This window comes from Aethalodelphis obliquidens, unplaced genomic scaffold (genome assembly GCF_003676395.1).
Source record: "Aethalodelphis obliquidens isolate GAN/ISIS:26980383/991018 unplaced genomic scaffold, ASM367639v1 scaffold84, whole genome shotgun sequence".
In the NCBI taxonomy this organism is placed as follows: Eukaryota; Metazoa; Chordata; class Mammalia; order Artiodactyla; family Delphinidae; genus Aethalodelphis; species Aethalodelphis obliquidens.
In genome coordinates, this window is record NW_020838028.1 from 7,174,433 (window position 1) to 7,199,950 (window position 25,518).

Here is a 25,518-nt window from a genome sequence, read left to right on the forward strand (position 1 = left end):
CACGGATATTCATTAAAACTGAAAACAAACAAACAAAAAGCCCCAATAGATTATTACACTTTCCATCTATAACACCAACCTTTTTTTTCAGAGCTGGCTGGGTAACAATCCTTCTCAAAAGATGTACTAAAATTATTTCTTTCATTATTGTTGTACTCTTTCTGACAATTCTTGTTTGGTCGACACTTTTCTGGAAAACTTGATTTATTAAAAGTAGAATTACTAGAAGTCAACTCTGGATCTGTAAAAATACTTCTAATGCATCTATCAGTGAAATGGTTTTTATCAGAACTAATGACTGCACTGTCATAATGACACTTGTCAAAGGTTTTCTTTATCTTCTGTTGATCTATGTTTAATAAGTTGATCATATTTTCACTAATAAAAGAGTCACAGTTATCTGATAGAAGGTTTGGGGTTGGCTGGTTCATATCTTCATTAGAAAACTTTTTTCTATTTTCTCCCCAAATATGTTGTAATGAATTTTTTTCAGTAATGAAATCTGACTGTCTTCTTTCATCCATGCTTCCACAATATTCACCTACAACTATAGCAGGTCTCCTAGTAAGGAAATTTCTATTTTCTGGACTTCAGGATAAATAAAAACATATTTATCAAGAAAAGCATAGAGCATTCTCATTTAGAAACATGTGAAGTTAAATCTTACAGAACATATTGAGTAGCTGCTAACATTTAAATGGACCATGTTTACATTTTTAAAATTTAAATAAATAATACTGCTTTGGGTGGAAATGTGTTAATAACCTCTTCTAATATCTTAGTGAGTATAAAAATAATCTACACTTAGTTTAGTACTGCAACATGAAAAACTAGTATGTGGTTCAATTTACTGTTTTATTAACAAAACAAAATATTTATTAACAAAAACAAAACATCTAGAGAATTACCTAGGCAAACACTGTACATAAATGCCACTCCATTTAACCAGAGAAAGACACTTTGAAGACTGTTCAGAGAAAATAATTACCCTTAGTATTAAAATGTCAAATAAAATTGTTATGAGAACATTAAATCAGATATTTCTCAACCTAACAAGGAACTCAAACTATCTCTGAAGTTCCCAAGGAAGAGCAATATAACTACAAATGCATACGTAAGTAATAAAGCCAAGAGATAAGATGGATTAGATGAAAATGTTAGACCAGATAGCTTGCAAATTCCCTTCTAATGTATAATTATTATAAATTATTATAAATCATAATTCTAAGTTATGTCCAACTTGTATTAAAGAATCAAAGTTATCATGGAAAGTAATTAGAAATCAAGGTATTATGAATTTTGTTGCCTTTGACTATCTACAAATTTACTTGGGGTTGGTTTTGTTCCAGAGATTGGAGGTACCAAAGAAATTTAGAAAAAACACAGACTGCTGAAACTCTGATTGAGTTCCAATTTTATTTATAATTAATTTATTAAATATTTAATGAGCAAGTACACCTACTCTGTTCTAGGCAGTGCGCCATGTGTTGGGGACAGAGAGATAAAATATTTCATTTTGGTATTAAGGAGACAGAGATGTTTTGTCCATGAATGCACACAGATCATGATCCTACATTATTTCTTAATATGGGTCTTATTGGTATTTTGGGCAGAAAAATGCTACTCTGTTATTACCAAAAGGCATAACCTATAGTATACAATAATATACACCATTAACAGCAGAGAAATTTCTATTACTCTAAATAAGAAAATAAATTTAAAAGCACTTAGTAAGTTAGAAAGCATACTACAAAATGTAAATCATCATTTTAAAAGGGTATCTTAAGCATTCAGACTCAGGATAATCACTAACTCAAAAGATGTGGGCAATACAGAAGTGTAGAGTGCACAGTCATTGCTCACAAGAAATAGCCTAGAAGAGGCAAGAAAAAATTAGAAAGTGAAAAGTGCTATCCTACAGTAAATTGTCACTATAGTACATAGAAATTCTTTTGACTGAGAAAAATCAGGCAGGTGGCATTTGAGTTGGGGACCAAATGTTGGGAAGAATTGTTACTTGTACAAATGAGAGACATGATGCTAAAAATTTTAAAGTCTTATTAAGATAAATCCATCCAGTTTAACAATTTAATTTTTCCTATAGATAAATATAAAATTCATGAAAATTATGTACAAAAATAGGGATAAATTTATTATCTAAATAAAGAGTATTCAACAGAAATTTAATGTATGCCTACTATGTGGTAAGGAGACAATACAGCTTATATTCTAGTGAACAAATATATTAAACAAATAAGATAATTAGCCATTAATAAGTACAATAAAAGAAATAAAGAATTAAACAAATAAAGATAATTATAGTGCCTTTACAAGTGCTACAAAATCACGTGATGGAATAACATGTTGGAGGTCATGTTTCAGATAGTTTGGTCAGGAAAGTCCCTAATAAGGAAGTGATAAATAAGCTAAAAGTACAGAATGATTAGACATGTGAAGAAAGGAGTAAGCACACCCTGGGGAATGGAATAATAACAAATGCAAGGTCTGCAGCATGTTTGGGAAATGAAAAGAGGAGGAATAAAGCTAGATTAGAATCAGTAAAAGAAAACTTATGACTTAAGGCTTAAAAGGTACAAAAGGGCCAAAAATCATGCAGAGCTTTATTTCTGAAAAGACCAATAAAAAAACACTGAAAGGGAAGAGATATGGGAACATATGTATATGTATAACTGATTCACTTTGTTATAAAGCAGAAACTAACACACCATTGTAAAGCAATTATACCCCAATAAAGATGTTAAAAAAAAAAAAAACAACACTGAAAAGTTCCAGTACAAAAGTAAAATCGACTGCCTTCTGCCTTGGAAAATATCAGTCTGATTGCTGGGTGCATATGAATTTCAGGTCTTCTGACTACCCAAATGAAGTAAAAAGAACCAGATTTATCCTCCCAACTGACCAAATTAAAAAACTAGACAAAATACATGAGACAATAATTTTCAGACATGGGCCATCAGGTAGAACAGGATAATGATCCCTGAAAGAGAGAAAACAAATCAAATGAACCCTATAACTGCTCCTAGCTTACTACCTTGAGAGTGTATCCAAGCCACAGAATACTTGAATACTTGGAGGGGAAACCTAGTCAGAGCCCACAGATTACCCTTCTTGAGGAAATAGGGCTGGGGGTTCAGGGAGACTACAGAAAATAGAGTTCACGGGGCAGAGTACCATGAAGGAGTGTGTTTCAAAAAAAGGAAGCTCCAGAGATCTACAGAGAGTTCTCAAATCTGTAACCAAGTACTGACCAGCACACACATATGAAGCAATTAGTCAAGGCTGGGAAAAGAACCACCCAACATGAGAAGATGGAACAATTCCAGGAACTCACACAAAGATGGGAAAATTTTGTGTTCTCATCAACCAGAGTGGAAAACCTTGTAATTCAAAGGAAATTGGAGAGGACTCAGAAGAGTATAGCCTCAGCAGAGGGCAAATTAACCACAGACTGAAGGTGTATCTGGTCCTGCTTAACAAAGTTTAAAGCAACCCTCAATAAAATCATACTACTTCCAAGTAACTGAACTGTATCCCAGAACTAAGCTTAAGATGATCTATAGGATTACAAGATTTCCAGAAACCAAAAAGATAATTCACAATGTATAGAATCTAAACAAAATTCGCAAGAATGCAAAGAAGCAGAAAGTTACAATCTGTAATGAGGAGGAAAATCAGTTATTAGAAATAGACTAAGAAATGACACAAAATGATATAATTTATAGACAAAGACATTAAGAGAGTTATCCTATGTTCCCTATATTCAAGAAGCTACAGGAAAGATTGAGCATATTGAATAGATACAATGAAAATAAAGAGTTAAATCAAATTTCTAGAGATGAAAAATACACTGAATAAATTTACCAGTATTAGATACCAAAGAAGATACAATTAGTGAATTTGAAGATCTAACAATATATATAAAATGAAAGGAGAGGAAAAAAATGGAAAATGAATAGAGCATCAGCAAACTGTTACAAAACTTCAGTTGGACTACTTTACATATTATTTGGGATCCCAAAGAAGAGAGGAGAGGAATCAGAAAAAATATTTGAAAAATTAATGACTGAATTTTTTCCAAATTTTGTAAAAACAATAAGTCCACAGATCCAAGAAGCTCAACACATCCCAAACACAAGAAATAGGAAACAAACATCCTAATCTTAATGGAGACAAATCCACAGTAGAAAATCTGTGGTAGAGAATCCATCATGAAAAATCTTAAAAACAGAGGAAATTGTATATTATATATACACAGATATTAAGATAAGAATGACAGCAAACTTCTAGTTGGAAACAATGGTACTCAAAGACATTTTTCAAAAAGAAGAGAACAATAAAGACTTAAAAATATACGAGATGAATTAATCACCAGCAGACCCACACTATAAAAAATGTTAAAGAAAGTCTTTTAAACAGAAGGAAAATGTCACCAGATGTAAATCTAGAGCTGCACAAAATAATGAAGACCACCAAAAATGATAAATTTGAATTGAATATAAAAAATTGTTTTCTTATTTTCTAACTCTCTCTAAAACAAAAAGAACAATAATGGATTTATAACATATATATAAGTAAAATGTATGAATACAACAACACAAAGGCTAAAGGAAAGAAACAGAAGCATACCATTATAAGTCTCATATTATATTTGAATTGGCATAATATAACTTGAAGACAGTCCATGATAAATTAAATATATACTATAAAATCTAAAGCAATCACTGAAAAACAAAAAACAGAGTTATATCTAATAAGCCAACAAAAGGGACAAATTAAGTCATACAAAATACTCAAAAGGCAGAAAAAGAGGGAAGGGGAACAAAATTATATGGGACAAATAAAAAACAAATAGCAAGAGAACAGACTTAAACCCAACCATATCAATTGTCACATTAAATGTAAATGATATTCTTAACAGTAATACATTTCAATAAATTTGAAAGGATTCAAATCACATAAAGCATCTTCCTTGTCCACAATATAATTAATTTAGAAAGATAACAGAAAAGCCTTGAGGTTTCTAGGAACCAAACAACAAACTTCTAAATAATTAATGGATTGTAAATGAAATCAAAAGGAAAATTATAATTTTTTTAACTGAATGAAAATTAAAACAAAACATATCAAACTTGTAGGATATAGCAAAGCAGTGGTTAATGGGAAACTGATAGCACTAAACACACACACACACACACACACACACACACACACAGAGAAAAGAAAAAATGGTCTCAAATCAATGACCTCAGCTTTCACCTTAAGAAACCAGAAAAAAAAGAGCAAATTAAATCCAAATTAAATAGACAAATGGAAATAAAAGCAGAATTCAATGAAATGAATACTAGAAAAATAAGAAATATGTGAAATTGAAAGTTAATTCGTTTAGAAGATAAGTAAACTTGGTAAGTCCCTAATCAGAATAATCAGGAGAAAAAAAGGAGAAGATGTTATCAATGAGAGAAAAGACATCACTACAGATGTTAAAGATGTTAAATGCATTGTAAGGGGATATTATGAATAACTTGAAGTCAATAAATTCTACAACAGATTAAATGAATACTTTTTTCATTCAATACAAATTATCAAATCTCACTAAAAATAATCTGACTAGCCTGTATCTAGTAAGAAATGAAATTTATAGTAAAAAATAAACATTCCCACAAAAAGAACTCCTCAGTGATGAACTCTGCCAGACATTTAAGGAGTAAATTATACCAAAGCTACACAAACTTTCAGAAAATTACATAGGAGGGGTTACTTCCCAACTCATTCTATGACATTGGCATTAGGCTGATATCAAAATCAGACCAAGATATTAAAATAAAAAGAAACCTAGAAAACAATATCTTTCAAAAATTCCTAACAAAATTTTAGCAAATCAAATCCAAGAATGCATAACCAGGATAGCATGCTGTGACCAAGTGGGGTTTATCTCAGGAACACAAGACTGATTTAACATTAAAAAAATTAATCTATGAGGAGCAGGACCTCTGGAATTGATAGAGAAACTTGGCAAATTCTTCCCCACTCTAAGCAACAACAGAACCAAATAACATTTGCAAAAAAAACTATTTCAGAATCTGGGGAGTGACCAAAGGTATACAATAAACTGAGAAGGAGGTAAAACTACTAAACCTTAGTAGGAAAAGTGGGAGTCTGTGGAGTTTTAGCCTTGGGCTGCTTCCCTCCATCCCCAGCTCCATGGCTGGTAGCACTACCAAGGCTAGGCAGTTTGGAGGTGGGTATGGGGGAGCCCCATGACCAGGGAATTTGTCAAAATCGATCATTATCTTGGTGGCAGACCATCAGGATAGGCTAACATTGCAGCTGCCTAAGGCTATAATACTTGGAGAAAGCAAAAAACGATCAAGAAATTTCATGGAGAGATCTAGAAAACAAATACGTTTTCATAAACTCTCAGCCATCACTGGTGGTCTGGAAAGCTGCAAACATGTATAAGGCTGTGAGCACACACAGGAGAGAGCAATCAGAAAAAATATGTAAAAAATATTTGAAAAATTAATGACTGAATTTTTTCCAAATTTTGTAAAAACAATAAGAAGTCCACAGATCCAAGACGCTCAGTGCAGTCCAAATACAAGAAATAGAAAACAAACATCCTAACCCTAATGGAGAGAAAGCCACCATAAAAAATCTGTGGTAGAGAATCCACGATAAAAGAATCTTAAAAACAGAAAATTATATTATATACACAGATATTAAGATAAGAATGACAGCAAACTTCTAGTTGGAAACAATGCCACTCAAAGACATTTTTCAAAATGTCTTTGAAAAATAACACTCATCCTGGCTGAATGTGAGGTATCCACTCATACCTGGCTGAATGTAAGGTCTTATGCCCAGGAGGAAGTCTTATTAGCTCAAGGTGTTTAAACACAACCTTCAACTAATCATTGGTTGACCTCTAAGCACTGCTTTACAGATTTAAATGTCAAATATTTAAATGAAAAATATTTAAATGTCAAAAATTTAAATGAAAAATATCAAATCAATAAGTTAAGCTTACACCTTAAGAAACTAGAAACAAAAGGAGGCCAAACTAAATCCAAAGTAAGTAGAAAAAGAAAATGATAAACATTAGGGCAGAAATGGAATAGAAAAAAAAATAGAGAAAATTGATGAAACTCAAAACTTAGCAAATAAAATTAGCAAATCTTTAGTTATACTGACCAAGAAAAAAAGTAGAAAAGACACAGATCTGGAATTAAACAGGTTAAACAAGGATATCAACACTTACCTTATAGAAATTAAAAGGATTTCAAGGGAATACTATGAACAACTTTATGCAAACAAATTATACAACTTAGATGAAATGAATGAATTCCTATAAAAACACACATTAACACAAAGTACTCAAGAAGAAATTTTAAAATCTGATTAGACCTATAACAACTAAAAATAAAAAGAATTATTAGTTAAATGTCTTTCCACTAAGAAAAGGCCAGGTGCAAAAATACTTAAAGAAGAAATAACCAGTCCTCCACAAATTCTTCCATTAAATAGAGGAGGAAATGCTTTCCAACTTGTTCTATGAAGCCAGAAGTATTACTCTGTTACCAAAGCCAGACAAAGACATCAAAGGAAAAGAAAAATTCAGACCAATATTTCCCATGAATATAGATGTAAAAATCATTAAAAAATTAGCAAAATAAATCCAGCATTTTATGAAATGGGTTCTGTAACATAATTAAGCAGCCTTTATCGCAGGAAGGCAAGGTGGTTTAACATTTGAAAATAAGGTAATATATATATATTAATAGAATAAAGAAAAAAAACTACATGATAATCTCAAGGGACACAGAATGAGCACTTGGCAAAAATCCATGATAAAAACTTTCAATAAACTAGGAATAGAGGGCAACCTGACAAAGGGCACCTACAAAAAACCTAAAGCTAATATCATTCTTAACAGTGAAAGGTTAAATGCTTTTCCCTAAGACTCAGAACAATGTAAACATGCTCACTCTTGCCACTGCTATTCAGCACTGTATTAGAGGTTCAAGTCACTGCAGTCAGGCAACAAAAAGAAGCAAAAGGCATTCAGATTGAAAGGGGAAAGGTAAAAATATCTATATTTATAGACAGCATAATCCAATATGGTGAAAATCCTAAAGAACTCATAAAACTACTAGTAGAACTAATAATACAGCAAGGTCAAAGGATACAATTTCAATATACAAAATTGTATAACTATATACTAGCAATGAATAATCCAAAAATAATATTAACAAAATAATTGCAAAGATATTGGCCTGTAATTTTCTTTTCTGGTAGTGTCTTTGTCTGGTTTTGGTATCAGAGTGATGGTGATGGCTTCATAGAATGTCTTTGAGAGTGTTCCTTCCTCTTCAATCTTTTGGAAGAGTTTGAGAAGGATCAGTACAAGTTCTTTGTATGTTTGGTAGAATTCACCTGTGAAGCCATCTGGCCCTGGACTTATGTTTGTAGGGAGTTGTTTCTTGTTTTTGTATTTTTAATTACAGATTCTATTTCATTTCTAGTGATTGGTCTGTTCAAGTTATCATTTTCTTCTTGACTCAGTCTTGACAAGCTGTATGTTTCTAGAAAGTTGTCCATTTCTTCTAGGTTGTCAAATTTGTTGGCATATAATTGTTCATAGTAATCTCTTATGGATTTTTGTATTTCTGTGGTATCAGTTATGATTTCTCCTTTCATTTCTTATGTTCATTATTTGGGTTTTCTCTCTTTTCTTCGTGAGCCTGGCCAGAGGTTTGTCAATTTTGTTTACCCTTTCAAAGAAGCAACTCTTGGTTATACTGATTTTTTCCTATTGTTTTTAATCTCTATTTTATTTATTTCCTCTCTGATTTTTATTATCTGCTTTCTTCTGCTAACTTTAGGTTTTGTTTGTTCTTCTTTTTCTAATTCTTTTAGGTGGTGGGTTAGGTTGTTTATTTGACATTTGCCTTGTTTCTTAAAGAAGACCTGTACTGCTATGAACTTTCCTTTAAGAACTGCTTTTACTGCATCCCATAGATTTTGTTTGGTTGTGTTTGCATTGTCATTTGCCTCAAGGCATTTTAAAATTTCTTCCTTGATTTCATCATTGATCCATTGGTTTTTTAGTAAAAAGAAAATTACAGGCCAATATCTTTGATGACTATAGATGCAAAAATTTTCAACAGAATATTAGCAAACCAAATCCAACACATAAACAAGATCATACACCATGACCTAGTTGGATTCATCTCAGGGTCACAAGGATGGTTCAACATATGCAAATTAATCAATGTGATACACCACATCAACCAAAGAAAAGATAAAAACCACATGATCATCTCAATAGATTCAGAAAAAGCATCTGATAAAATTCAACATCCATTAATGATAAAAACCCTTACAAAAGTGGGTATAGAGGGAACATATCTCAACATAATAAAAGCTTTTTATGACAAACCCACAGCCAATATAATACTCAATGGTGAAAAGCTGAAAGCCTTCCCGCTAAAATGTGGAACAAGACAAGGATGCCCACGCTCATCACTTCTCTTCAACATAGTATTGGAAGTCCTAGCCACAGCAATCAGAAAAGAAAAAGAAATAAAAGGTATTCACATTGGTAGGGAAGAGGTAAAATTGTCATTATATGCAGATGACATGATATTATATATAGAAAACCCTAAAGACTCCATACAAAAACTACTAGAATTGATAAATTCAGCAAGGTAGCAGGATACAAGATTAACACACAGAAATCAGTTGAATTTCTTTATACTAACAATGAAATATCAGAAAGGGAATGTAAAAAAATCAATACCTTTTAAAATCACACAAAAAACACACAAAACTTAGGAATCAACCTCACCAAGGAGGTGAAAGACATATGTTGAGAACTACAAAACATTAATAAAGGAAATCTTAAAAATAATGCAAAGAAATGGAAAGATATCCCATGTTCTTGGAATGGAAGAATTAATACTGTTAAAATGGCCACACTACTCAAAGCAATCTACAGATTTAAGGTGATCTCTATCAAATTACCCATGACATTTCTCACAGAACTAGAACAAATAATCCTAAAATTTATATGGAACCATGGGAGACCCAGAATTGCCAAAACAATCCTGAGGAAAAAGAACAGAGCAGGAGACATGACCCTCCCAGACTTCAGACAATACTACAAAGCTACAGTAATCAAAACAGTGTGGTATTGGCACAAAAACAGACATATGGATCAATGGAACAGAATAGAGAGCCCAGAAATAAACCCACACGCTTATGGACAATTAATCTTTGACAAAGGAGGCAAGAATACACAATAAAAGACAGTCTCTTCAGCAAGTAGTATTGGGAAATTTGGACAGCCACATGTAAATAAATGAAGTTAGAACACACCCTCACACCATACACAAAAATAAACTCAAAAATGGCTTAAAGACTTAAATATAAGACAAGACACCATAAAACTCCTAGCAGAGAACATAGTTATAACATTCTCTGACATAAATTGTACCAGTGTTTTCTTAGGTCAGTCTCCCAAGGCAATAGAAATAAAAGCAAAAATAAACAAATGGGATCTTATCAAACTTGTAAGCTTTTGCACAGCAAAGGAAACCATAAGCAAAATGAAAAGACAAACTATGGATTAGGAGAAAATATTTGCAAATAATACAACTGACAAGGGCTTAATTTCCAAAATATACAAGCAGCTCCTACAATTCAGTAACAACAAAAAAATAACCCAATCAAAAAATGGGCAGAAGACCTAAATAGACAATTCTCCAAAGAAGACATACATATGGCCAATAGGCACACGAAAATATGCTCAACATTGCTAATTCTTAGTGAAATGCAAATCAAAACTACAATGAAGTATAACCTCACACCATTCAGAATGGCCATCATTAAAAAGGCTACAAATAAATGTTGGTGAGGTTGTGGATAAAAGGGAACCCTCCTACGCTATTGGTAGGAATGTAATTTGGTACAGCCACTCTGGAAAACAGTACGGAGGTTCCTCAAAAAACCTAAAAATAGAGTTGCCATATGATCTAGCAATCCCACTTCCTGGCATATACCCAGAAAAAAATATAATTCAAAAAGATACCTGCACTCCTATATTCATAGCAGCACTACTTACAATAGCCAAGACATGGAAACAACCTAAATGTCCACTGATGGATGAATGGATTAAGATATATATGTAATGGTATATCAGTCAGCCATAAAAAAGAATAAAATAATGCCACTTGCAACAACATGGATGGACCTAGAGATTATCACACTAAGTGAAGTAAGTCAGAAAGAGAGAGACATACCATATGATATCACTTATATGTGGAATCTAAAATATGACACAAATGAACATATCTATGAAACAGAAACAGACTCACAGACATAGAGAACAGACTTGTGGTTGCCAAGGGGCTGCTGGGGGGGAGGGAAGGATTGGGAGTTTGGGATTAGTAGATACAAACTATTATATATAGGATGGATAAACAACAAGGTCCTACTGTACAGAACAGGGAACTATATTCAATATCCTGTGATAAACCATAATGGAAAAGAATATGGAAAAGAATATATATATATGTGTGTATATATATACACATATATATGTATGTGTGTGTATAACTGAGTCACTTTGCTGTACAGCAGAAATTAACACAGTATAAATCAACTATACTTCAATAAAACTTAAAAAAAAGAAAATAATTCCCATCACAACAACATAAAATGAATTAAATATGTAGGAATAAATTTAACAATATAACCATGAGGCTTATACATTGAAAACTACTGTACATTACTGAGAAAAATTAAAGAAGATTAAATAAAATAGAGTATTATTCAGCCATAAAAAGAAAATCCTGGGCCTCCCTGGTGGCACAGTGGTGGAGAGTCCACCTGCTGATGCAGGGGACACAGGTTTGTGCCCTGGTCTGGGAACATCCCATATGCCATGGAGCAGCTGGGCCCGTGAGCCATGGCCGCGGAGCCTGTGCGTCCGGAGCCTGTGCTCCGCAACAGGAGAGGCCACAACAGTGAGAGGCCCGCATACCGCAAAATAAAAAAAAAAAAAGAAAATCCTTCTATTTGTGACAACATGAAAGAACATGGAGGATATTTTGCTAAGTGAAAAGTCAGACACAGAAAGATAAATACTGTATATCTTACTTATATGTAGAATCTAAAAAGCCAAACTCAAAAATGCAGAGAGTAGAATGGTGGTTGCCAGGGGCTGGGAAGTGGGAGAAATGGGAAATATTGGTCAAAGGGTACAAATTTCTAGTTATAAGATGAATAAGTTCTGGGGATCTAGTGTACAGCATGGTGACTATAGTTCTTAATACTATATTTACACTGGAAATTTGTTAAGAGTAGATCTTAAGTGGTCTTACCACACATACAATAATGGTAACTATGTGAGGTGATGGATGTGTTAATTAGCTTGATTGTGGTAATCATTTCAAAATGTGTATGTATATTAAATCATCACAGTGAACACTTTAAATATATATAATTTTTATTTGTCAGTTATGTCATTAAAGCTGGAGAGAAAGAAAATCACACTTCAAACACACTGGAAGGCTCTCTCATGTCCCTCCAAGTCCATACCTCTCAAAAGTAACCACCATTCTGATTACTGTTGCTATACATTATTTTAGCCTGTCTTTGAGCTTCATTTAAATTGAATTATACAATGGTTCTCTTTTTGTGTTGAGATTTATTCATGTTCTTGCTTGCTATTACATACATTAGCAGTCCATTCTTTTTCTTTTCCATGTACTATTCCATTACATGAATATTATATAATATTCTATTCTTAATGGACTTCTGGGTTAGTTGAAGTTTGGGGCTATTAAGAATAAAGCTCCTATGACATACAGAAAAATCGATTAGGAGAAACATTTCATGCTCATGGATTGGAAGAATCACTTTGTTAAAATTGTTAAATTTGATTGTTAAAATGTTAAAATTTCTCCCAAATTGATCTATAGATTCAACACAATCCCTATAAAAATCCAATTAAAGTTTTTTTCCCCCCAGAAACTGACCGGGTGATCCTAAAACTTATATGAAAATGCAAAGGGCTAAGACAACCTAAAACACTTTTGAAAAAGAAGAACAAATTGGAGGACTAATACAAGTCCCAATTTCAAAACTTATACTAAAGCTTTAGTATACAGTGTGACAAACAAAGATAGACATAATTGATAAATAAAACAGAATTGAGATTACAGGGAAAACAAAACATATTTTTGGTCAATTAATTTTCAACAAAAGTCTCAAAGCACTCAGTGGGGAGAAGTTATTCTTCTCTTTCCACAAATGCAAATGGTGAAATTAAATCCTTACCTCACACCATACATAAAAATTAACTCAAAAATATTAGATTGAGGGGCTTCCCTGGTGGCACACTGGTTGAGAGTCTGCCTGCCGATGCAGGGGACGCGGGTTCATGTCCCGGTCTGGGAGGATTCCACATGCCATGGAGTGGCTGGGCCCGTGAGCCATGGCCGCTGAGCCTGTGCGTCCGGAGCCTGTGCTCCGCAACGGGAGAGGCCTGCGTACCGCAAAAAAAAAAAAAAAAAAATGAAGTATAAAGAGGGAGCGCTTTCCTGGTGGCGCAGTTGTTAAGAATCCGCCTGCCAATGCAGGGGACATGGATTCAAGCCCTGGTCCAGGAAGATCCCCATATGCCACGGAGCAACTAAGCCCATGCGCCGCAACTACTGAGCCTGTGCTCTAGAGCTCACAAGCCACAACTACTGAACCCATGTGCCACAGCTACTGAGGCCTGTGTGCCTAGAGCCTGTGCTCCACAACAAGAATAGCCACCGCAATGAGAAGCCTGTGCACCTCAACAAAGAGTAGCCCCCGCTCGCCGCAACTAGAGAAAGCTTGCACACAGCAATGAAGACCCAAAACAGCTAAAAATAAATAAATAAAATAAATTTAAAGATAAAATAAAATAAAAAATATTAGATTGAAAACTACAAGACAGAAGAAAACATAAGAGACAATCTTCCTGGCCTTGTCTTAGGCAAAGATTTGTTAACTTTGACACCATATGCATGATTCATAAATTAAAAAATTAATAAGTGTGATTTCATCAAAATTAAAACCTTTGTAAAAAAGTTTGGTGTCAAAAAGACACCATTAAGAAAATGAAAAGGGTAAGCATTTCACCAAAGATACATAAATGGCTAGGAAGCACATGAAAAGATGCTAACATCATTAGTCATTAGGGAAATGCAAAATTAAAACCCCAATGAGACACCATTACATGTTGACTAGAATGGTGTAAATTTAAAAAAACTGATTGTACCAAGTGTTGTCAAGTATGTGTTGCAAATGGAACTCTCACTCATTGCTCATGGGAATGTAAAAATGACACAAATCACTTGGGAGAACAGTTTGTCAGTTTCTTGAAAAGTTAAACATACACCTACCATATGACCCAGCTATTCCACTTGTAAATATTTACCCAAAATAAATGAAAGCATATGTCCAAACGAAGATTTCAGTATCAATGTTCATAGTAGCTTTATTTGGAATAGCCAAAACTGGGAGAAAAACATCCAAATGTCCATCAACAGATGAATAAATTGTGCTATGTCCATACAATGGAATACTACTCAGCAATAAAAAGAAACAGACATTGATATATACAATAAACAATATAGATGAATCTCAAAATAATTATGCTGAGTGAAAAAAGCTAAACAAAAAAAAGGGAGAACATATTGTATGATGCCACTTAAAGACTAATCAATAGTGACAGAAAGCAGATCAGCAGTTGTCTTGGGATGGGAGTAAGGGATGTGAAGTGACCAGAAGAAGCGATTACAAAGGTGCCCAAGAAACTACTGGAGATGATAAATAAGTTCATTATTTTTAACACAGGTCAAAACTTATTGAAGTGCACATTTCAGATAAGTTCACTTTGTTGTACGTTGCTTATACATTAATAAAGTTGTAAAAAAAATTTATCTCAGGACAAAGAGAAAACAAAAAGAACTGTTTTGTGGCTATTACAATTCTCCAGGCAAGAAGCAGTGGTTGCTTAGACTGGGATGGAACCCTTTGAGATGAAAATGTAAGTAAATAATTTTAAAGTTTATCAGAATACAGAAATGACAATACTTTGTTGGTGAAATGTATATTGGAAGATGAAGAAAAGGAAGGAATCGAGGACAACTTTTATTTTGGCTTAAGCAGCTGAGTGAATAGTGTTGCCTTTTACTACCATGAAGAAGATGGGTAGGATTACAGAGTCAAGGTTTCTCACCACAATTACCAAGAGTAATTCAAACTGGTTTGACAAGTTCAATGGATTTAAAACAAATAACTAGGGTTTATATACAGACATCTAGAAAATAAAAATAAGACACTGATCAACTATCATAAATATGAAAAAGAAATTAATATGATACGACACAGCAAAAGAAGCAAGTAAGTCATGGAGATTATAAAACAGGTACAAAACACCTTGGTTCCAAATATGTTTTAAAATAAATAAATGAAAGGTAAATGTGCACATTAGAAAATAATTACTTATAAGTGTTTTAGTGAAATGCTACATTTTACTGATAGTGTTTTTTTTCTAGAAGTAATATTTAGGTCTGCTTACATTTCTAACAAAAGATATTTGTATCTATTAAAAGTCAAATTAATAATTCAAGGAAAGAATGCTACAGGTTCTTTATTACGTTCAACATCTTTGCTTACCTGTTTAATCTTTCAACTAATGGTCCAAATTGTGCTGTTTCATATGATGGACTGAAAGTATCTTGACTTTCATTTAATTTAGAAACCAAGGAATTAGAATAATTAACACTACTGAGCTGCAAAAAGAAAGGAAGAGCCTGCCAAAGTGGTAAATGTACATATATACAAGTTAAATTATTTATCACAAATGCCATTTAAGTGAACATATATATACAAAAATGTATTATTTTAGTCTAAAATAAAGTAATTGTGTCCTAATTGAAAACAAAATAAATACTGTTATAACAATGAAAGCAATATCAGTATTTGAGTAATTATTGAAATAACAGGGTTGATACTATGGTCAGCTAAACATTTTCTCAGAGATTAAAAAAAAAATTAAAAAAATACCCAGTACACCAGGATCTTGAGTAAATAAAAGTTAAATTTCTCTGACAAAAAATACATTATCTCTCCCAAGAAAACAGCTATACTTATCTCAGTTTTTCCATTTACTGAGTAATTTTATACTGCTACTCTAATATTTCCAAATATCAAATATTTGAATACAAAATGGAGAAAGTGTTGGAAGACTATTGTGAAAAGCAGTTGAGATAATCCATTTATTAATGTGGAAAGTACCATATAAATATATTATATTGGCCCAGCACTAATCTATCCAGCAACAATAGTTTATATCTGTAGTATATATTTATCTACAAGTCATCAAACATAGAAATGACAAGTCCAAAGACAATCAGTGACAGAAATAGGAAAAAAAGAGGGGGAGACAAGAAGAGATACTGAAAGTCTTAAAAAAAAAAAGGTCTGAAGTCAGGGAGAGCTGAAAATAAAGTCTGATAATACATCTCACATCTCAGCCTCAGAGAGACAGTGACAGAGGTGCAGAGACAAAGGTGCATCCCTTGAAGTGAGAAACAAACAAACAAATCAAAAGAGAAGGGAATATTATATATGGGCTCAAATACTACTTTTCTAGGGAAGTGAGAAGTGAGCCCCAGAACACTTTTTCTTCTAAAATGTTTTTTCAACTCAATTTCTTTTTTATCATATAATTTCATTTTAATTCTTCTCACTTTTCTTGAAATCCCTCCAAATGAACTATTAAATACTTCATTAAAAGGTCACAATGTGACAATATGCCTTGGACAGAGACATTAAACTCTCTTTTTCTCTTCTGTCATATTAAGAATAACATTATTTACCCCTCTGGAGATAATCACTAACCTGCAGTCTATAAGTAGGAGATTACAGAGCATTTCATTCTCTAGCCTATAAACTGATCTAGGATGCAAGTTTTAGTCTTATAAAATACAAACTGAATGGGTACTTGGATGTTTTTCACTGCATCTTTCAAAAATTATTGGGTGCTCAAATTAATAAGGCTAACACATATCACTGAAACATAATACTTCATTTTATCTCTTCTGAAAAACAGAAAACATACTTTAATAAAATTGAATCATGTTATATATTATATATAACTATAATATAGCATGATATATAACTATAATTTATAAATTTATAATTATAAATTAATTTAAAAATAATAACTACATAAATATGGCATAAAACTACTGCATGCTAAAAATGGGAGAAATTCAAACTAAATATTCCTATTAATAAGACAGTGTTTATACAACCATTTTCCTATCATTATACATTAGTAATCTTTAATAATTTTATTTTTAAACTCTATATAAATTTAATAAAAAATCATTTCTTGGTATGTTCTATGGCAGATATATTTCAGAATTTTAAATTTTGGACATTTTCATATTTTTACTTTAGAGTACACAATGATTGAACAATATTTTAGCACTACACATCTCTATATAAATATATTTGTATAATTATAATTGAAGTGCATATAACGTTGTTATCTGACAAATCATAAAAAGAATCAAGCCATCACAACTCATACTTTAACAGGCTACTATGATATCACTGAGATTATGTACTGCTATTCACAAGAGCCTTTCCATAACATGTCTACCGGGCCACCATTCCATCACCAACTAGATATTTACTGTGATTACAATCATACTACTATATAACACACTGAACGATTTTCAATTTCACTATCAATTTTATAAAAAATGATTTTTTTCAAAGATTTTTAAAGAACACTCCAGTTTTTGGATTCATAATCTTCTACAGTGCAGAGAATTAAGTTTTTGACCTTTGAGGAACAATTACACTTAGTTTATATCTTATTTTAGCTATAACTATAGCAATTCGCAACTAATATTTTTAAATCTATAAAAAGAGAAAGGAATATATCATAAAAATATAATAATATCAAAATGCTAAGAACTCGTGATCCAAAGATATCTGTTCATTCTGCTTCTCTTCATATGCAACTTTCTGAAGACTAGGTGCTATTCTGGGAATGAAATTTAGTTTTGTAATATTTCTATTGGAAGATAATTCAGCTGAAAAAGATGGTGGAGTGAAACTGCAGTTTTCTGTTCTGTTGAATTGAGGTTCAAACATTCTATATGAGTCCATGACTTGTGATAACTATATGAAAGAAGATACAATAATTTGGTTTGCCAAAATGTGAAAACCAGAGAAGATGAAAGTGAAAATAGAAGTGCAAAAAGATCATGGGTTGCAGAAAAAGTCCCAAGGAAAGGCAAGCCCATCAGTAATGGACAAGAGAGGTTATCAACTAAGATTATACTTAAGAGCTCCTTTTCATTTGCCTTTATCACACTTGGTCCCCTCCATCCTCAAGCCCCATTCTCCTACATGCCATCTCCTAAAGATGGGAAACCTGAGTTTCATTAACCCACATTACAGGTGAAAAAATTTCCAAGAGATTTTAGTGTCACTGTTGTTATCTTTCTCTAGTATAACTTTAGCAATTCAAAGGAAAGAAAGGGTAATGAATAATATAGCCTTAGACCTTAATATTTCAAGCTTTAATCACAATCTGTGCATTTTCTAATTGATTAAAATTTTATTTGCTAAAAGTAGTTCTAAGAGGGAAGTTTATAGTGATACAAGTTTACCTCAGGAAACAAGAAAAACCTCAAACAACCTAACCTTACACCTGAAGCAACTACAGAGAGAAGAACAAACAAAACCCAAAGTTAGTAGAAGGGAAAAAAATCATAAAGATCAGAGCAGAAATAAATGGGATAGAGACCAAGAAAACAATAGAAAAGATCAATGAAATTAAAAGCTGGTCCTTTGAAAAGATAAACAAAATTGATAAACCTTTAGCCAGACTCATAAAGAAAAAGGGGAGGGCACCCAAAGCAATAAAATTAGCAATGAAAAAGAAGTTACAACCAACACCACAGAAATACAAAGGACCATAAGAGACTGCTACAAACAACTATATGCCAAGAAAATGGACAACCTAGAAGGAATGTACAAATTCTTAGACAGGTACAATCTTCCAAGACTGAACCAAGAAGAAATAGAAAATATGACAGACCAATCGTAAGTAATGAAATTGAATCTGTGATTTAAAAACTCCCAACAAACAAAAGTCCAGGACCAGATGACTTAACAGGAGAATTCAGCCAAATATTTAGAGAAGAGTTAACATCTACCCTTCCGAAACTATTCCAAAAAATTGCAGAGAAAGGAACACTTCGAACTCATTCTATGAGGCCACCATCACCCTGATACAGAAACCAGACAAAGATACCTTCACAAAAGAAAATTACAGGCCAATATCACTGATGAACTTAGATACAAAAATCCTCAACAAAATATTGGCAAATCGAAACCAACAATACATTAAAAGGATCATACACCATGATCAAGCAGGATTTATACCAGGGATGCAAGGATTTTTCAATATCCACAAATTAATCAGTATGATACACCACATTAACAAACTGAAGAATAAAAACCATATGATCATCTCAATAAATACAGAAAAAGCTTTTGATAAAATTCAACATCCTTTGATGATAAAAACTCTCCAGAAAGTGGTCATAGAAGAAACATAGCTCAACATAATAATGGCCATATATGACAAACCCACAGATAACATCATACTCAACAGTGAAAAGCTGAAAGCATTTCCTCTAAGATCAGGAACAAGACAAGAATGTCCACTCTTGTGGACACAGTTTCTGTCTTTTTTTAAAAGTTCCAAACATAAGCTATATCATATGATATTTATTCAACACAGTTTTAGAAGTCCTAGCCATGGCAATCAGAGAAGAAAAAGAAATAAAAGGAATCCAGACTGGAAAACAGAAAGTAAAACTGTCACTGCACATGACATGATACTATACATAGAAAATCCTAAAGATGCTACCCAAAAACTACTAGAGCTCATCAGTGAATTCGGTAAAGTTGCAGGATACAAAATTAATATATAGAAATCTGTTCCATTTCTATATGCTAACAATGAAAGATCAGAAAGAGAAATTAAGGAAACAATCCCATGTACCATTGCATCACAAAGATTAAAATATCTAGGAATAAACCTACCTAAGAAGGCAAAAGACCTGTACTCTGAAAACTATAAGACACTGATGAAAGAAACTGAAGGTGACACAAACAGTTGGAAAGATACACTGTGTTCCTGGATTGGAAGAATTAATGTTGTTAAAATGACTGCACTGTCCAAGGCAATCTACAGATTCAATGCCAGCCCTACCAAATTACCAATGGAATTTTTCACAGAATTAGAACAAAATTTTAAAAAATTTGTATGGAAACACAAAAGACCCCAAATAGCCAAAGCAATCTTGAGAAAGAAAAACAGAGCTGGAGTAATCAGTCTCCCTGACTTCAGACTACAAAGCTACAGTATTCAAAACATATGGTACTGGTACAAAAACAGACATATAGATCAATGGAACAGGACAGAAAGCCCAGGCACCTATGGCTAATTAATCTATGATAAAGGAGGCAAGAATATACAATGGAGAAAAGACAGTTTCTTCAGTAAGTGGTGCTGGGGAACCTGGACAGCTACATGTAAAAGAATGAAATTACAACATTCTCTAATACAATGTAAAAAATAAACTCAAAATGGATTAAAGACCTAAATGTAAGATTGGATACTATAAAACTCCTAGAGGAAAACATAGGCAGAACACTCTTTGACATAAATCACAGCGATATCTTTTTGGATCCATCTCTTGGAATAATGGAAATAAAAACAAAAATAAACAAATGGGATCTAATTAAACTTAAACGCTTTTGCAGCAAAGCAAACCATAAAAAAATCAAAAGACAACGTACAGAATGGGAGAAAATATTTGCAAGTGATGAGACTGATAAGGGATTAATTTCCAAAATATACAAACAGCTCATACAGCTCAACAGCAAAAAAACAAATAACCTATCAAAAACTGGGTAGTAGATCTAAATAGACATTTCTCCAAAGACATACAGGTAGACAAAAGACACATGAAATGATGCTCAACATTGCTAATTATTTGAGAAATGAAAATCAAAACTACAATGAGGCATCACCCCAACACCGGTCAGAATGGCCCTTAAAAAGTCTACAAACAATAAATGCTGGAGAGGGTGTGGAGAAAAGGGAACCCTCCTACACACTGTTGGTTGGAATGTAAACTGATACAGCCACTTTGGAGAACAGTATGAAGGTTCCTTAAAAACTAAAAATAGAGCTACCATATGATCCTGCAATCCTACTCCTGGGCATATATCTGGGGAAAACCATAATCCGAAAAGATACATACACCCAAATGTTCTTTGCAGCACTATTTACAATAGCTGAGATGTGGAAGCAAACCTAAATGTCTACAAATAGATAAATGGATAAAGAAGATGTGGTTTATAGTTACAATGGAATATTACTCATCCATAAAAAAGAATGAAATAATGTCTTTTGCAGCAACATGGACAGACCTAGAGACTACCAGACTAAGTGAAGTCAGACAGAGAAAGACAAATATCATATGATATAGCTTATATGTGGAATAAAAAAAAAAGATACAAATGAACTTATCTACAAAACAGAAATAGACCCACAGACATAGAAAACAAACTTACAGTTACCAAAGTGGAAAGGGAGGGGGGAATAAACTAAGAAGTTGGAATTAATGTATATACACTAGTATATACAGAATGGATAATCAACAAGTCCTACTGTATAGCACAGAAAAATACACTCAATATTTTGTAATAACCTATAAGGGAAAAGAATCTGAAAGAGAATATATATATATATATATATACACATACATACATATATATATATAACTGAGTCACTGTGTTGTACACCTGAAACCAACATGACATGCAAATCAACTATATTTCAATTTAAAAAAATAAAAATGTTTAAATTAAAAATTATTTGCTAAAAAATAATCATTTGCAATACTTTAAAAAATAATCTTAGAAACAATGTGAATATTGAAAATCACAATTTGATGTAAAATAAAATAATCTGATCACTATGTTTGAAGAGATGAATTACTCAATGATCACATGAACCCAAAGTAGGAATCTCCTAATGAATTATCCTTTGCAGTTTGTCAGTAACAAGCAGAATCAAATGTTATGCACATGTAGGCCTAGTCTACTTTACCAGAACTCCAAATTGTTTCTCATAAGCAATCAGTTAAAATATTTTAATGTATAGGTTCCTTACATTAAAAACTTTTAAAAGAATAATTTTAAGGACTATAATTTTCTCCAGTATTTGAAAAATTTATATCATTTGGTGGCATGTCACAATTGTCAAAAAAAAAAAAAAAAAAACTCACCTGAACTGGATCAAATTCTTCCTTGCTGCTTAGTCTTTGACAGTATATACTAACGAAAATAAAATTTTAAGGTTAAAAATATAGCTGGCAATAAAATTGACCATCTTTTTATATCTATTTAAAATTCATACTGTTCTACACAAATACTTGAAAACATATGGAACTCTAAGTAACTCTCTTCATTCCAGGGTTATAATATTACTGAGTTTTCTAAAAATTATATTATTACAAGAGAGACATTTTTATGATAAAGAAAGTGAAACTGTGTACAAAAACTTAGTGTGGACATTTGGTCATTTGATAAAGGTCTTAATAGTTTAATAATATTATAACAGCCGAACGAATAAAAACTGAAGCTTAGAAGGATAAATCCTTTGTACATTTTCCAATGAATAAATGAGTGTTAATAATGACCCATTTTAAATACCTAATAATATACAACTTAGCTAAAACCTACTTGTTTTCTACATCATCAATGCAGAGGTTAGATGGTACACAGGGAGGCGACATTGGAAGCTCTATATCATGCTTTCTTAGGGGCATTTTTATGTCTCTATTCATATTCACGTGGATTGGTTTTCTCACAGTTTCTATAATGAAAAAAATTACAATTACAATTTATAAAAATCTATAAGAATAATAAAATCTTTTAAAAGCGTTGTTTGATATACTATGTTTATTAAATAAATGTACATTTTAGAAATTTACTGAAAACCACCTATATTCTATAGATATATATGCTAGAAGTCATTACAATACTATCACAGTAAGTCAAATCTATCTCTTTTTCTTCATTATCTTATATATTCCTCGTGAAAGGGGCTCTACTCACTTCTACTTTTTACTTCCTCCAAGACTTCCCTGACGCCCAGACTATATCAGATGTTGTCTGATACATTCCCATAAAGCTATATAAGTTCTCTATTATAGCACTTACCATAGTTTGCAGTACTTGATTAACTCTATTTCCCTCACTAGATTTTTAAACTTTATAGAGCAGAATCCTTGTCTCTCTTTATAGAAGAAGTCTCTATTTTGTCTGTTCAGTACTTTTGACAACTCTTCTGTGAAATGCTTTTACACATGCACCAACTATGTAGTTCTAGTGGAGACTTTCTATGTTATAAAACCCTGCCTTTCTGGAAAAAATAATGGGTACCCATCTGACCCAAGAAGAATTAATAATTGTTCCCTCTGGTTATAAGTAATTGTTCCATGGCAGCGTGGATGGGACGGGAGCCTGGGGGAGAATGAATACATATATATGTAGGTTTGAATCGCTTTGCTGTGCACCTGAAACTGTCACAACATTGTTAATCAGCTATACTCCAGTATAAAATAAAAAGTTAAAAAAATAAGTAATTGTTCCAGTGCTGGGCCCTGGCACCAGTAGGGCAAGGCAACATCCCTCCAGTGGAATTTTTTAAAGTTCAGAACCAGAGAAACAGATCTCAGTATTTCCCTGGTAGCAAAACTAGGAGAGATGAGCAATATTAATTTTTTAAGGTAATGTGTTTTTTTGTTTGTTTGTTTTTGCAGTACGCGGGCCTCTCACTGCTGTGGCCTCTCCCGTTGCGGAGCACAGGCTCCGGACGCACAGGCTCAGCAGCCATGGCTCACGGGCCCAGCCGCTCTGCGGCATGTGGGATCCTCCCAGACCGGGGCACGAACCCAGGTCCCCTGCATCAGCAGGCGGACTCTCAACCACTGCACCACCAGGAAAGCCCCTAAGGTAATGTTTTAAGCCTCAATGACGAAGACAGTCTGAGAGAATGAAGCTAATATCTGAAGTGAGAAAGAATCTTGGCTGTATTCAAGTCCCTGATCCAAGCAGTCTCTGAGGCCCGGCTGCACCACAGCCCTTCCTTTTAGTTAAGTGCCTTGGTCCCTTCAAGGCTGCTGTAACAGAATACCATAGTCTGGGTGGATTATAAACAACAGAAATTTAGTTCTCTGTCTGGAGGCTGCGAAGTCCAAGATCAAGGCGCTGGCAGATGTGGTGTCTGGTGAGGGCCTGCTTCCTGTTCACAGTCATCTTCTCACTGTGCCTTCAGATGGTAGAAAGGGAAAGAGAGCTCTCTGGGGTCTCTTTAATAAGGATACAATGCTATCCATGAGGGCTCCACCCTCATGACATTATCACTTCCTAAATGTCCCTCTTGAACATTAGGGATTAAGATTTCAACATATGAGTTTGGAGGGGGGGGGACACAAACATTCATATCACAACATTAAGTAAGTATATATTTTTAAATGTCTGTTGTTTGCAGCCATGAGTCCTCACTAATAAAGTCTTGCTTTTGTAGGAGAGTAGAAATATCTCTATCCTCTACCTTTCTAAACTCCCAGCTGGGGCCCCTGTAACAAAACAGGGATTAACAAGAGGAAAACATTCAAATTTACTTAATATAGGTTTTACATAGAAAACTTCAAAAAGAAAATGAAGACCCAAAGAAGTGTTTAAACCTGAGCATTTTAATGCTAGGTTTGACGAACAATGGAAAGTCATAAAGAATGTGATAGGACAAAAAAAGGGTATGAGCAAAGTGTAGTAAACTGGGGGAAACAGCAGTCCTGTTCATTTAGATTCCTCTCAGTGCCCCTCTGTCTTGGAGATAAAGATGTTCCTTTCCTCCAGGTATAGGGTACCTCTCACATGAGAATCCTTCCTGCACATGCTGCTTCTCAAATTCCTTCAGCTTAAAATATTCAAAATGCCAAGGTGCCATATTTTGGGGTATCATGTCCCGACCTTGTCACTTCCTATTCTATTCCCAGCATTCAACACAATACTTATGGTAGGTATTCAGTAAACATATGTTGAATGCATAAGTGAAAAGAAAGTAAGGGAGAAAGAAAATACATAAAGATAAATTCATCATCAGACAGCACATGCAAGAGAACAAAACTGGAACCTTATCTTACACCATACACAAAAATCAACTCAAAATGGATTAAAGCCTTAATTATAAGACCCTAGGGATTTCCCTGGCGTTCCAGTGGTTAAGACTCCACACTCCCAGTGCAGGGGGCAAGGGTTTGATCCCTGGTCTGGGAACTAAGA

The 25,518-nt window shown here is 33.3% G+C and overlaps 1 protein-coding gene across 1 annotated transcript in view; it reads right to left on the reverse strand.

The window, feature by feature from the left end:
- The window catches only part of REDIC1 (regulator of DNA class I crossover intermediates 1), a 68,169-nt gene that overhangs the window by 40,929 nt on the left and 1,722 nt on the right, over positions 1-25,518 (reverse strand). The window contains 5 exon segments of the mRNA XM_027093519.1: positions 80-588; positions 15,739-15,849; positions 18,056-18,261; positions 22,455-22,503; positions 22,912-23,044. Of these exon segments, the coding sequence (XP_026949320.1) occupies positions 80-588; positions 15,739-15,849; positions 18,056-18,261; positions 22,455-22,503; positions 22,912-23,044 (1,008 nt within the window).